Here is a 15,686-nt window from a genome sequence, read left to right as displayed (position 1 = left end):
TTATTTTTGTGGTCTCTAAATCTCTGAAGGTATTTATTTTATTTATTTAAATTAGTATAGCGTGCAAACAGCCCAGGGGCATCGAGGCGCTGTTAAGTGTAAGGAGCTTAGCTACAGGGGTTTCATGGACACCTTTGGGTTAGAGACATTTAGTTACATGCTTTCATTTAGTTACATACATTAGACAATTTTGCATGTTTAGACATTTAGTAGCGTATGAAACAGGTGATAGCATGTTTTGGGGATTCAGACAAAGAGTAAAGTCTTGACTGTTTTGGGGAAGGCGAGGTGTGACTTTTCGGCTCTAAGGGAAGGGCATTCCAATGCTGGGCAGCAAGGTAGGGGACGTTGGCTCCACCCGCTCTGACTCTCTTGATCTTGGGAACTGTTAGCATGTGGAGTAGGGAGTTCTGATTGGTCTGGTGGAGGAGGATAGGTGCATTCTTAGGTGCAGATTGGAGGGGGCAGTTTGGTGTAAACATTTGTGTGTTAGAGCGAGGGTCTTGTATAGGACGCGCTCCTTGATGGGTAGCCAATGTACCTGTTTCCTGGCCTCAGTGATGTGTTTCCTTTTGGGGATGCCTAATGCTGCACGGAGGGCGCTGTTTTGGATGACCTGAAGCTTATCCATGTTTTTAGTTGATGTGCCCAGAAACAAGGAGTTGCAATAGTCCAGTCTTGACCCTGTTATGGCTCTGGCAATGGTCAGGCCATTGTCTTTGGATAAAAAAGGTCTAGCTGCGGTAAGACGTTTAGCGTGGTAGGCAGTGGCAGAGGCGATGGCACTGGTTTGCCTGGTCATGGATAGGTTTGAGTCCAGGTATACTCCAAGTGTTTTCACTGATTCAGAGACTGGGATTGGGATGTTATCAATAGTGAACTGCCTAAATAGGGAGTTGAGGTTCTTAATGATTTCGGTGGTCCCAATTATGAGAAGCTCAGTTTTCTCACTGTCAAGACAAAGACCATTAAGGGCCATCCAGGCCTGGATAGGCGTGTATATGGAATTGAGGGCTTTTGTGTCAGTTTCATAGTCACCTGTCAGTGGGAGGAGGACCTGCGTATTGTCCGCATAGTTTGTGTAGGAAATATCTAGTGAGTCCAGGATGTAGAAAAGGGGCCTTAGAAAAATGTTGTAGAGAGTGGGAGAGATGCTGGACCCTTGAGGGACACCACACAATATGATGGTAGGACAGGCGGAGGCTAGGTCTGAGAAAACTTGTATGGATCTGCCTTGTAAGAAGGATGTGATCCAGGCAGTGGCCATAGGTGACAAGTTAGCTGTTGAGGTAAGGTGATGGCATAAGACACTGTGATGAACGAGTTTGCATGCTGCAGAGAGGTCCAAGAGTAGGAGAAGCTCTAACCTCGTCCATTTGATTTTTAAGATCAAGTAGGGCTGTCTCAGTGCTGTCACCGGGGCGAAACCCAGATTGCCGCAGTCCTAGGATTTTGTTGTCCTCTATGATTTGTTGAACTTGTAAATAGGCAGCCTTGTCTGATATTTTAAGCAGAAACGGGACCATGGTTATGGGCCTATAGTTGTTAGGTGAGAGGGGGTCCGGGGTGGTTTTTCTTTTTTAGAAGACTCACACGTCTTTGAGGCAGGAGGGTACTTTTTTCCCGGTAGAGGAAGAGGCGTTCGCAAAGTTCTGTCAGGAAGGGGCGAGGGTGCTGGCACAGTCTTAAGGACGGCACCGGGGCAAATATCTCCTTTGCAATTAGAGGGTTTAATGGATTGTAAGATATTGATATCTTGCTCGTGAATTTTGTTGGAGAAGGTGGGGCTAGGCTCCTTAGTTTGCGTTGGTTTAGGCAGAGGAGAGCTAGACAAGGATTGTTGGGTAGTTTTGATTTTGGTTTGTAGGGTGTCGATTTTTCTGAGCATGGCTGCTTGGATTTCATCACAACGGGTCTCGTCTTTAGTGATAGTCTGAGGGGGGCGCTGGGGGTCTCATGGTCTCTAAAAATAGAGAAGATTTCTTTAGTGTCAGATGTTGCAGCCAAAATCCTAGCTTTGAAGGAATTGGCATTAGCTTGAATTATGGCTTTTTTTGTATTCTTTGGAGCAAGTTTGGAACTCGATTTTGGCAGAGTCAGAGTGGTTAGTTTGCCAAAGGGATATGGCTGCGCGTTTCTTTGAGCAGAGTTGTAGGAGGTCATCAATGTACCAGGCATTGGCGTGCGTGGTGGGTTTGGCTTTACAAGCTTTGAGGGATGTAATGGCATCCACTGCTAGTTTGATGGCAGTGTTGTAGGAGGCTGCTAGATTATCAGGATCGTTGGAGAAGGGAGGTCTGAAAACAGGGACTTGTAAGTGGGGTAGTAGTCTTTCCGCAGTGAGCTGGCGAGAGCTTCTGGACACAGCCGGTGGGAGAACTGGGGTGGGGTGGTGTGTTTTCTTTAATGTAGCAATTTCAAACTGAATGAGGTGGTTGTCAGACCAGGGGGCTTGTGTGTTACCAGTAATAGAAATGGGGCAGTTATGTTGGGCTATCCAGTCTAATGTGCGACCTTGGGTGTGAGTGTGGTCATAGATGGAGTTGGAGAACCCTAGTGTCTCAAGGGCAGTGCTGAGGGATTTGGCTGCGGGATCTTTGAAGCCAAGGTTTAGATCTCCTAGTGGGATGGCTTTGGTGGATTTTTTAAGGTTGTCTGAGAGGAGGAAAGTGAAAGTTGGAAATCACTTAGCGGGGCCTGGTGGGCGGTAGACATGGTAGATGGAAATAGTGCAATTATGATAGGGGTTGAGTTTGGTAAGGATGTAATCGGTGGTGTTATCCATGGTTTTATCGGATTTCCTGTTGTTTAAGGTGTCTCAGGCTATGAAGGCGACTCCCTCTCCTTTGGTGGGTCAGTCCTGTCTGATCATGGTGTATCCTGCTGGCAGAGCAAGGGATAGGGATGGGCCTGAGGGTTTGTGGAGCCAGGTTTCTGTTATCATGAGGTGGTCAAGATTGTGAGAGGTGATGAGGTTGTCCGTGTCCAAAGCGTGAGCGTTGATGGAGCGGGCATTGATGAGGGCGCAGCTCAAGGGTGCATTGTGTGCTTGGTTGGTGGGGCTAGTTCTGCCTGCTGTAGGTGGAAGTTTGGCAAGCTGGATGTTAATCGGAGGTTGGGTGGTAGGTAGGGTGGTGGGCTGGGGAGGAGCCTTACTTAAGATGGTGTGGGCCTTACTGGGTTTGACTTTTTTAGCGAGGTAGCATCCTTAGCAGTATTGCATACAGGGGCATTTAGCCGGGTAACTAAATGGCAGTATTGCATAGTGGCATTTCGCAGGGTAGCATCAATGGCGGTATTGCATACAGTGGCATTTGGTGGGGTAGCATCAATGGCGGCATTGCATACAGTGGCATTTAGACAGTTAATATTAATAGCAGCATTGCATACAGTGGCATTTGGCGGGGTAGCATCAGTGGCAGCATTGCATACAGTGGCATTTGGTGGGGTAGCATCAGTGGCAGCATTGCATACAGTGGCATTTGGTGGGGTAGCATCAGTGGCAGCATAGCATACATTGACATTTGGCCGGGTAACATTAATAGCAGCATTGCATACAGTGGCATTTGGCGGGGTAGCATCCATAGCGTCAGCATATACATCTGAATCATCATAGCCTATAGTGGTAATGGTTTTGCATGTTATGGCAATAGGCATGTTAATATCAGTGGCATAATAAATACCAGTGGAGTAGGATTGGCTAGTGTTGGTAAAGTGTGGTAAATAGTTGACAATAGACTCGTGTGAAACTGGAGTCTCACTCATTTTGGTAATTTGCGGGGTTATAACAGCCACGTGATGGTGTGTCTTCACTGTGCGGCAGTTAGTCATTTGTGCTTTTGTCGACGGTAGCAGTGTGGGGCGGGGCCTCCTTGGCCCGGGTATAGGGGGGAGCATCAACATGCTCAATGTTAGGCAGTGCTGTGAGCAGCGGGTCTCTTGAGTGATTCTTAAGAAGTGTAGTAGAGAGCCGGTCTAGTAGTAGAAGATTCTGAGCAGCAGTGTAGTTATCATATGGATGATCAGTTTCCAGGCGTGGAGCAGAAGGGCTACTGTGTGGAGCGCAGCGGTACTTCATTCTCGATTGGAGATGAGAGCAGGAGCTGGGCTCGTACCTGATTACAGTCGGGCGTGAATTGGAGGTTGGGCCGTGAACCGCTCTGTAAGTAGGAATGGTGATCCTGCTTTTAAGGTGAGCGTTGTGGTGGGGGAGGTGGGCTCCAGATGAGGGGCGCGTGGCAGTGCGGGTGCATTGCGGATGCAAGCCTCCCTCATGGATAGCAAGGGTATTACCTTAGTAGTAGGTGGTAACGGGGTGAGAGGTGGGGGGATACAGGATAGACTGCTGTGACCCGTTGGGTATTGGCTGTAAAGTGGAAGGCGCTTACCTGCGCAGTGGCCAAGAGTTGTGGCCGGCATCGTCGAGCAGCTGAGAGCAGGTATTGAGGAGGAGTTTTCCAAAACTTCAAGAGCAGAGCCGGTTTCAATTTTTCAGTAATTTCCGTCATCCTTTGACTACTAATGGCACTGCAGCCTGTGTGAGGAAGTCTGCTGAGCAACCATGTCATCTTATCAGACTCTCCTACTTCCTCACAGGCATACTCAAAAGCTGTTACCCAATCTATGATGCCATTTTTTCATCATGCATACTTAACAGATCCTTAGGAAATCTTGGATAAGAGGAGGACCCAGGGCCACTTCCAGCCCCGTTTAAGGAGTTTTAAGACCCTTGTAGTCTTGCCAACTCTAGCTGGAATGATGTTCTTCTTTTCAATCCTATCCAACTTCAAAGTTCTTTTTCTCTAAGCCTACATTTTTCTTTCTTAAATTTAAACAAAGCTTCAGGTAGTGATGGAGGTTTCAGAAGCCCTCTTTTTCCTCCTCTGCGTTCTCAATGGTAGCAGTTACTACAAGACTATTGCTCTGCTAGGCCCTGTACCAGCATCGACTGCATCACTAGCCATAGGCAAAGGAATAGTTCTAGATTCTTGGTAGACCATTAATCTATGTATCAGATCAGCTTTTACGCTGGAGGGGTGCGCAACCCTTTCTGAAAACAACTGTTTAGGTTGTCTACTTTTAGAGCAGCAAGAGTAGTCCTAGTGAATGTTTCCATTATATACTAAGAGTGTCATTTTGTACAGCCTATTACTTTTAAATGTTAGTGTTTTGTTACCCCCGGACCAACACCGGATTCATACCTGACCGACCCAGAATAACCTGAGATGCCTATTTACCATAATGCACAATGTGACTCGGGAGATGCCGATGGCGATCACGGCCCTCGATGCCGAGAAGGCCTTCTACTCCGAGTGGCCTTTCCTCTTCGAGGTGCTCCGGCGATCTTGGTTCGGCCGGACATATGTCCGCTGGGTCAGATTATTGTACACGGCTCCCAGAGCTGCAATAAACATTAACGGCATAATCTCTGAATTCGTCTACCCCATGTGTGGCACCCGCCAAGGCTGCCCCTTCTCCCCGATCCTATTTGCCCTCGCACTGGAACCCTTAGCGTGCCATATTCGGGAGCTGCACAGACACCAGGGAATTCGGATACACACACAGCTCACCACCATATCACTCTAGGAAGATGATATCCTTCTCTATGTTAAACACCCCAGACAGAACCTAACTCCCAAAACTCAGGAAGTGGTCAGATTCGGATAACTACCCGGACTCAGAATTAACTCGACCAAATCGGAGGTTCTCCCCCAAACCCTCACAGTGCAGCAAACAGACGTGGGAGATGAGTTCCGCTGGTGCCCCCAAGGGATACGCTACCTAGGCATTAAGGTCTCTACAAAGGTGGACGATCTATATAAGGATAACTACTTTAAAATGTTGGTGGACTTGGAACAGAAGGTAGAATCCTGGATACTGCTCCTTATTTCACAAGTCGCCCGGTTAGCCCTGGCTAAGATGGTTATACTACCACAATTGCTATATATCTTTAATAACGTCCCAATTTGGCCCCCCGCCCACTACTGGTCCTGCATTGGGAAACTAATGGTACGACTCGCGTGAACAGGCAGACAGCCCAGGATAGCGTATGATACACTTGCAGGTCCTTACAAACATGGTGGCTTGGAATATAATGATATACACTTGTACTATATGGCAGCGCAAGTACAATATATAGCGGGATGGAACCACCCAGACCCCGACGCCTTGCACTCACTGTTGACGAAAGCGATCGCTAAGCCGGATGATCTAATGGTCTAATGGGTATGGGTATAATGGGTATGATCTGGGGCAACAGAGGTACAACCAATAGCTGTGACATCTAAAGCCTGGGAACAGGTAAATCAAGTGCTAGGTTCCATTCCTCACTACCACCCTGACCTACCGATATATAACATAGTCGGGATTTCACTCACACACAAGAGATCAGGGAAAACTTTCAGACACTGGGGGTGCAGACTCTGGGAGATCTGGTGCAGGAGGGTCGATTTGTGTATCAGGAAGAGCCACGGTCCAGGTGTGACCACAATGCTGTGACTATGCTCCACTATTATAGACTCTGGGATACTGAGGACCAAATGGCCTGACTTTCCACAAGCCCCAGTCCCTCTGCCTGCCCAACAATACGTGATCAAGTCTCTATTCACCAGAAAAATTGTCTCAACCAATTACAAACTGATTAGAAGTGGGAGAAGGGTGAAGAGACAATCGTAATAGGACCACATGGGAGGTCTCACTGGGTGAATCACTGAGTGAGGATCAGTGGACACTCATTTGCATGCAAACCCATCAGTTATCTTTGAGCTGTAGATACAGACTGGTTCATTATTAATTCCTACACCAGGGCTACTACCCCCATCTCAAGCAGAGTAGGTTCTTCCCGGAGAGGTCCCAGATCGGCAAAAGATGCAGCGCAGAGCTAGCAGATTTTTATCATGTTGCCTGGGTTTGTCCACGCATCAGATCTTTCTGGGAAAACATTGCAGGGGCAATGACAGTAATGCTTACCCCATCACAGGAATACTCCCCGGAACTCTGGCTCCTGGCCTTGATTGAGGGTGGAACTCGCACCAAAAAGAAATTGTTGGGAATGGCCTCGGGGATAGCCAGATATCTAGTGGCAAGAACGTGGGCTAAGAGTAACCCCCTCACATTCGAGAGATGGCTGGAGAGCATGAGTACGTGTGAACTAAGGGAAACCAAATACGCTTTGACGCTCCCTGCCACCAGTCGCCCATTTGACTATTGGCCTCCATTTCGACAATATCAATCGAATGCCTCCCAGGCAGATCGGTCCCTTGGTTCTACCCCATGATGCTATAAACTTAGTCGATCATAAGGATTTCCTGTTGCGACTGGATTGGTGAGCTGAAGCAATACGCCTGAACAATTGAGCGAACACTGGATGTAATACCAAACAAGTTTGTCATATGACTACATGCCCTTGGCCTGATGGACAGCAAATGGATCTGTTCCCAATCTTATCCTATGGAGGACAGAGGAGCGTGTGGGGGGACAACGACAGGTATGCTTACCCCTGATACTGATTTTCCCAGGGATCAAGATGGGTCGACTGGAGGTTGCTGGGAGCTCAGTCTTCCGTCTTTTGTTCCAGTGAGAGGTGCCCAGGGGTTGCAGGTTTGAGGTTTGTTCCGGTCGGGTGTAGCTGCAAGATGTATTCCCTGTCAGCAAAGAAATGCTGATTCCAACGATGCAAACATCATCAGGACACTTCATGGGATGGAGGAAGATAGGTTCCCATTAAGGTAGAAAGCTGGAATTCGGGAAGAAGGCGACTTGTGGCACAAGCTGTCGACCACCAAAGTTGGCTTGAATGCAGAACAGCGATGGTTCTGGTGAGGTAGCTGGTCAGTCCAGTGACACTTCCAACGGCTCCGAGGGACAGGATGCTTCAGATAGCATTGAGACTAGTTGGTACCACTAGTCCAAGGGCCTTTGGAAATCAGGCAGATGAGCAGGGCTTCATCGGGCGGTCACTGGAGAGGTTGCTGGGCCATTGCAGTAGGCATCCTTCGGTCATCAACGGGCTGTTCTTCAAAGGATTATTGTAGATTATTGTAGATCTGAAGAATGGCTGCAGGAGTCCTCGTCTTATCCAAAATCCGAGCTGGAAGCCGGTCCAAGCACACTAATGCTAAAGATCTGAACCATTCAAACAGCCAGTAGTTGTCCAATCAGGAACAACTTCTGGTTTCACATCCACCCCAGTAGAGGACTTTCTGACACCAGTTATGTGGGCTGGGAGTAGACAGCCCCAGCACTTTTCATGGGCCACATACACACACACAAAAGCTTACTAGCCTGTGAAAGCAGGTGGTTTCCCCGGCACATGCATGCCCTTAGAAGGAATTTCCTCACCATAGAATGCAAGAAGAAGGCCAAACTACAATAATGCCTAAGAAGAACCACAAATCTTGTGACACAGCAATGTTAGGGCACTAGCCACATTTAGTAGCCATGCGCAGTAAATGCGAATGTGCAGACCACAAATAATGCAAAAACAATACAAATGTAACTGCTGCCACAAGTTGTCTTTGAGCACATATAAAAGTAACCCAAAATCCCATGTGTAAAAAAGATAAAGTGATGCAAGGGTATCCCCATTGCACTGCAAGGCTCTGTGTGCAATGTACAATGCAAGAATTCAAAGTTTCCCAGTACTGTTAGCCTGAAGGACTGATCAGTTTTCTTATAATAAATGTGCAAAAGGGAAGGAAAGTGAAGCTGAAGGCTTTACTTCATTTCAGAGTCAGAACAGGATCAAAAACCGAGCAAAAAGAATGAGCTTCCATAGGAAACTGGAGGCAAATTTGCAAAAAGAAAATCTGTCCTAACAGGGTGTTTGCTTATTCCTAAGATGTTTTAAATTGTTCGGTACGTTTCTTCCAAACCGCCCCATATTTTTATGTTTTTAGTGGGATTTTTATTATCCTGTTCACTTTCTGATGACTGCTCCTTTTGAGCTTTTTTAGTCCTTTCCTCTGACGTTATGGACTCTGCATGTTGCTTTATGGACTCTGAATGTTGCTTTGATGGAGTTATTTTAGAAAGGATGGTTGAGTTACTCTAGGAGCTGTGGGCACTGTGCATTCTCCTCTCGCCTTTCTTTGAACCAGATTGCTTGTATTCTCATTGACTGTTTCACCACTACTTTGTGTCTAAAACCTGGGAAATTAGGTCATAACTGAGGTGTTGCGTGAAAATATGCAGATATCTTCACTTCTGGCCCATAGAGGTGCCAGTGGCACAGAATGTATTATGCCTATGGCTTTGCTGAGCCCACTAAAGGCTACCTGGATCAGTCTGCACCTGGAGGTATTTCTCAGAGAAGGAGGAAAGCCATATCCATCAGAAATAACATTACTGATTGTAAGTAACCTCTTCCGGATTTTTCAGTGGTTGCTCCAATTAAGTTGTAGTTCTATAAGCTGACATATAAACTATCCAACATGGTTTATGATAAAAAAAAACATTCTCCCATTTTATGCTTTTGTTCTTTAGGACCTGCTGATGATGGAGCAAGTAAAGGATTTTGCTGCTAACGTGTATGAGGCTTTCAGCACTCCTCAGCAAATGGAGAAGTGATTAGTGTTCTGTCTGGAGGAGGACTATGTGGAAGCTAATTTGCATTCCTTGCAAAACTGCTGGAATGCAAGATCTGAAATAAAAACAATTCACTTAATTTTACACTTAATATTTGTCACACATAAATTGATGGAGGACCTTTTTATTAAAGAATATCTGGTTGATTGAACAAACTGAATTTCAGGAGGAATCCCAGTGAATGAGAATGGAGGAAAATAGACCAGCAGCATGAATACTTCTTGGTCAAACCAGTTCAAATACCTCATAAAGAAAACTTGCTAGAAATGCTCTCTTTGTTAAAGAGTGACGTTATTTGCCAAGGTAAATATCGCTGGCACACTTCCTTTTAGTTGCATCCAAAAGGTTGATCATGGGCAATGGTACTGTACATTTTATGGTCCTATTAATAATAGGTTCAGGATGTAGCGTTCCCTGAAATACGGTCCGCTCGCCAGCAATATTTGCAAACTAAAAGACGCTGCATGAATACCACAAAAGGTTTCACAATAAGAAGTTGGCAACTAAAACTTTTTTTTGTGTGTAAGCAGAAAAGCAAAAGGAAAGGGGTGATGATCCTCGCCACCAGGTGTACCATTGGTGTAAATCTGACTAAATAGCCAGTTTGGACACCTTCTGAAACATGATTCCAATAATTTAGCAATTTAATTGTACATTGTGTTTGCACTCTTCCTCAATAGAACTGTATTACACTTTCGCTGTGCATAATCCTTTGTAAATACCAGTTCTTGTCAATGTTTTAATTACTAGGAATTCTGAGCCCATTGGAATGTCTCACAATAAAGTATTTTAATTTACAGTTGTACTCCAGATAAGTTTTCTTAAATTAAACTGATACTGATAGTGGCATGGACTTTGAGAGTGAAACGTATTTTTATGTTACTGATCATTCATAAGGGGCACTTGAGTTGTAACACCAGCCATTCTTCCATAGTGAAGTAAGCCTATTCAAAGCAATTATGGATAACTGAAGCCCCTACGAACAAATGTGTTGCATAGATTTTCACTACTTCCACTCACTAACCGGTTTAGAAATCCTTAACTGGAAAGATATTGAGACCCAATTATTTGTTTGCCTTCACAGTAACTGATGCACCTATGTCCCATCCTCTCTCGTCCATACTAGCTTTTGTTAAATTGTCCCTAATAGTGACAAGACAGGAGGATGTAGAGCAGTGGTAAATTAGAATGAAAACAAACAAGATACTTTTTTGTTTATATACTAAATTTGTAAATATTTGTAATTCTTTAAATATATTTACTGCATTATCTCCTGCCAAACTGTACACATGTTCCTTCATTGTCACACTGTAATTATGTAATGTAAAGTATAAGCAACCTGGAACCAAGCTTTGAATCACCTTGCTGCTCATGCGCCCTCATACCCTCGGGTCTGGTGCGCAATACAAATGAATAAACTAAAATAAAATAATTTTTTATTATTGGACCCAAACAGCTGGGTAGCTCCGTTCACACAGCCCTGTGGAACTGAACTGAATGAAGTGAGCTGTCAAGGCTGCCCACTGCGGCTGAATATTTGATACATAATTTGTCAAACTACCATACATTTTCGTAACATTTTTAAGGCTTGTCACAGGAGCTGATTGGTGGGACTACGTCAGTCCCCTATATCCAAATATATGTTGATTGAACCTAATTGGACCATACACCTTTTTGGCCACAATTTCATTACCACCCCTTATGACATCACAAACCTTCCCACTCCACCTCTCTATTACGTGATTATGCTGATCAGTCAAAAACACTTGTTTGCTATTGGTTTACAGTGTCCAAAATGGCTTGAGATGGCAAGGGACAAAACATTCACGCCTAGTCGGACCAATGGTGTGCCCCGCAGACACCAGCGAGGACACTGTACAATGTTGCACCCTAGGGACACCAAAACCTCTCCCCGCTGATTGGCTCCTCGTCCCACGCCTCATAACCCCTACCCCAACGCTCCGACCCCCCAGCTCCCTTCTCCTGCCTTGCTGATATTTGCTCTTTTTCTTTGGTGTCCATTCCCTTGTTACCCTATGCAAACTCTCCTCATAGTTGTCTATATCCTGGGGTGGCATTGTGAGCATTTCCGGTGCACCATATTCAGGCATTTCTGTTTGTGTGTGTTGTACACAGGGTGTCAATTTCCCAGCTCTGTCAACATTCAGGGGCATCATATATTTCCCCCTTCCCCTTCTAAATTCAGAATCACAATTTACATGCACAAAAGGTGAAAAGTACCAGAACGAGTATTGGGACAGTTATCTTAAAAATGTTCACCAACCTCATAGGAACCCAGGCAAATAAACTATTGAGCCAGTTGTCAGATGTTACTGTGCATGGTTCCCTCGTCATAGTCTCATGGAGCGTGTGTAGCTCCTCGATAGCCTCAGTCAAATTTCTGTTTGCTGCGCCATTTGCAGACAGGAACGCACAGTAGCTGCTTCCTATCTTCTTACATCCTCATCCTCCATTGCTGTTAACAAATCCAATATGTACCTGTTCTGGAGGGCAGCTAATCTAACCACCCTCAGCTCTTCCCTCACAGCATTTAGTCCTTTCTCTGTTGAATTCGCCAATTGTAATACTTCATAACGGGTTATTTGCAGCTATTTGGCGTTGGCTGCTGTTTGGACACCCAGAAACAATAGGGATGCAAAAAGGTTGATGCTTTATTGAACAACATGTATTCAGATGCAATAGCAGCAGGTTTGTCTGAAGATTTTTGGGACCAGTAATTGCTGTCCCTGCGAATTAACTTCAAGTTCAAGGATCGGGCTGGTCGTGTATGTACCTCCCCGCTGAATGTTTTATTAGTGTGTAAATCTTTATTCAATAGTGCAGGATGATTCTTGAACAGAATGAGTTCTGAATGGGACACCACCAGGGCAGGGCTGTGTAGTGTGCTGAGGGAACACGTGCCTCCCCCATCTGGAGGAGCTGGGGGGGGGTATGCCTGTGTGCCGCATCCCGACCATCTATCCATAACAACTGCAGTCCCGATCCTCGCAACGGGATACTTATCACCTTGTTGCATCCAGTATTTGTACCCAAATATATTGAGCCAGTGGATATGAAACACAAAGAAAAGTGTGCGAGTTCCTTTTATGTTCAGAGGTTGTTTTTTCTCATCAATCCACGTTCGAGCGTGAACATGTTTGTCCCAAACTTGTCAGACAACTGGTATTCATTTTTCTCACTACATCTTTTCCAAACCGTACCAATCCTTTTCCCATATGTTGCAACATTCCCCCCTCCCATGCCGCATCATGGAAGGCAGAGCCCTCACTGCGCATCAATAGCTTGTATGGCAACATGGAATGATGTGCCCTCTCTCATTGTGACACTTAATCTGCTCTCGTTGTGAACAGTTGCTCCCCACTTCTCGCTCCCTTCTGTCACATATTCTAATATAATGTTTTGTGGCCTCTTTTTTTTATCACTCTTGTGAGTTTCATGTAATTGTCGGCATATACTTCCTACCCCTCATCTATCCATTGGACAGTAACCGAGTTTCCTTGAAATAATCCCCTTGTCTTACACAATGATAAATGCATCAACACCCCCCTCTCCTGCTGACACTTTTGAGGGAGAAGGATCTTGTGCGTCCCTGTAACGTGTGGAATTAGAGAGCACATACAACGTGTCATTGGCCCTCTCGCGCTCCACCCGTCTCATTTCATCATACCATATATTGCCAGATGCAGTGCTGTGGCTGCCCCTAATGCTATCGTGAATATTTCAGAATTAAATACATCTCACTTGGTGCTTACTCCTGCATTATGACTCCTAATAGGGGTAAACTGTCCCCTTTAAACTAGAAACCAAATAAACATAAAAACAAAAGACAAGAACATTACACTACAAAAACACAGCTTGTAGTATCCTTTCTCCTCCTGCCACTTCCACTTGGCACAACTCTTTCCGCCTGCTCGCAGGTTTGCTATACAGGCAGAGGAAAGAGAAAAATGTCATGGACAGTTGTATACTTCCCATCAATCGGCCCCCCCTCTCTTCTCCTGTAATGGGAGCGCCGGTCTTGTCCCGGCAGATGTCTGAAAGATGAATCCATGGGCACCTCTCTGCTACCTTCATGGCTCTCGGGGTGCAGTACGTGTCACTGAAGGGTCTGGTGAAACATGGCCCTTTTCAAGATCTTGTGAAATTCCTGATGGGGATCTTTTCGCCAAGGTAAAGGGGAGCTTGTGCTGTGAATGTCTCTTCTTTTTGTGTAGTTGGAGTATCTGTGCTTGATGCCAGGTTGGCAGGCCTGCCTTGACGTGGTTGCAACTGGCTGAGAGATTTTGTGAGCTCACTTAAATATACTTTACATTCATCTCCAAGTAGTTGGGCAGAGCTGTTAGCGTCCAACATTGTACCTGCAGGAGTGAGAGGCACATGCATTCTAATGCCAGTGACAATTTTGTGCAATAAGAAATGAAGATCCGTGCCAGGGGAATTGCATAGTGCAAATAAAGTGAGCGGAAGACAATAGAGACAATTCTTGCGAAGTGTTGCTTACTGCTTGGCAAGGCGCTCTTTAAGCAGGCCATTGTGGTGCTCAACAACTCTGTTGGCATCAGGATGATACGCAGAACTCTGTTTTTGCTTGATGCAGAGTAAGGACGTTACCGCCTCAAAAAGAACATTGCAAAGTATTGTCCGTTGTTGGACTTCAACACATCACATACTTCACGGACCAAAAATTTTGCAGCAGATTTTGCATCATTAGGAGCACATGGGCCAGCCTCAAGCCGACATTAGAGAGGACATGCTATGATAGTCATGTACCTATAAGAGCTACACCGATCCTGCATATCGACAGTCAATATGCAAATGCCGGAAGAGGCCCTCCAGGTGTGTTAATGTTGCCTTAATAGTTTTTAAGTGTGTGCCCAGCTGTACATTTCTGGCATGTCTGTCACGACCCTCACCCAAAACCCCCTCTGGCAAACCCATTGGCCAGGTGGAGTCAGGACTCGGGCCTCTAGAGCCTGGCATCCTCTTCAAAAGCCCTCATGGGGCCAGTCCTGGCGCCTATGGCGCCAGGCTCATACACCATGAAAAACAATGTGCTTGGGAACTACTTTATTGTATTGTCAGCCAACATGGAGGCATCCACATAGCTTGGTTCCTAAGAAGCAAGCTATGCGGTCTAGTGTTTTGGGTGTGGTAGCCTAGGGACTACTTTACCTGGACTATTTTGTTGGGCTATTTAAACCACACCCGAGCAAGACAACACGCTTCGCGTTACTTTGCAGCTTGCAACGTGACGCTCACCGTGTCCAGCTATACCCTCGAACCTCCGAGAAGCAGAACCTGCAAGGAGACAAAAGGAACATCATTAGCAGCAGCATCTTACCTGCAGTCTTCATCTTTAAACACTCGCAGCTACTGAGAACAGCTTCCTCAAATCTGCACGCCTTCGGACAGAACGACCTGAAAGAGGAAGATAGAGGCAACATTAAAGAAAACAGTAGAGACATTTACAAATTACGAACTGCTCAAAAGGCTTACCTGTCTGGTCGCCTCTCAGCTGGCACCACTCAGGACATTCCACTCGCGCCGAAGAACACCGCGACCTACAAGGAAGGAAAACACAGGTTAGCAAAGGCAAGACTTTGCAGCACTGTGCATAGCGCTTATTTAACGCATCATAGCACTCTTAATGCGCCATCATTTACCAGGGGGGCTCAACCAAGCCAGTTTGCCGCGCTGAAGCTCTGCATACCTAAGGGAGAAAAAAAGAGACATTTTAAACAAAGAAAGTCATGCAGGATAGCAACAAAACTAAAGAACAGCAATAAGACCTACCTGAACAATATCAAATGGGCCGGCGTCAGTGAAGTAACTGGACTGCACTCGCCCATGAACGACAACGCGCCCCTGCAAAGAAGGCAGGACGGAGAGCACGCCTAATTCTACCACAAGGTGAGGAGAGGGCGCCAGAGGGACTGAAATCATACGGGAGTGGAGGGAGGATACTTACCCCAGTCAGTCAGTCTTGAACACAGTCCTCCTGTATTTTCAGGCAGAACCTTCCCCGCAGACCACATCAGGGCAAAGCTGAGAAGCATACCAGCGAGTAACCCGGCTGGGTG

The 15,686-nt window shown here is 45.9% G+C and overlaps 1 protein-coding gene across 1 annotated transcript in view; it reads left to right on the top strand.

Annotated features, from left to right (window-relative positions):
* PEX3 (peroxisomal biogenesis factor 3) overlaps positions 1-10,384 on the top strand; it is a 515,228-nt gene extending 504,844 nt beyond the window's left edge. The window contains exon 12 of the mRNA XM_069606799.1: positions 9,484-10,384. Within this exon, the coding sequence (XP_069462900.1) occupies positions 9,484-9,567 (84 nt within the window). The 3' untranslated portion in view covers positions 9,568-10,384. The remainder of the gene's footprint in view (positions 1-9,483) is intronic.
* Positions 10,385-15,686: the final 5,302 nt, after the last annotated feature.

This window comes from Ambystoma mexicanum, chromosome 4p (genome assembly GCF_040938575.1).
Source record: "Ambystoma mexicanum isolate Mex_15411 chromosome 4p, UKY_AmexF1_1, whole genome shotgun sequence".
NCBI classification, from domain to species: Eukaryota; Metazoa; Chordata; class Amphibia; order Caudata; family Ambystomatidae; genus Ambystoma; species Ambystoma mexicanum.
This window is presented reverse-complemented; position numbering and strand designations above follow the sequence as displayed.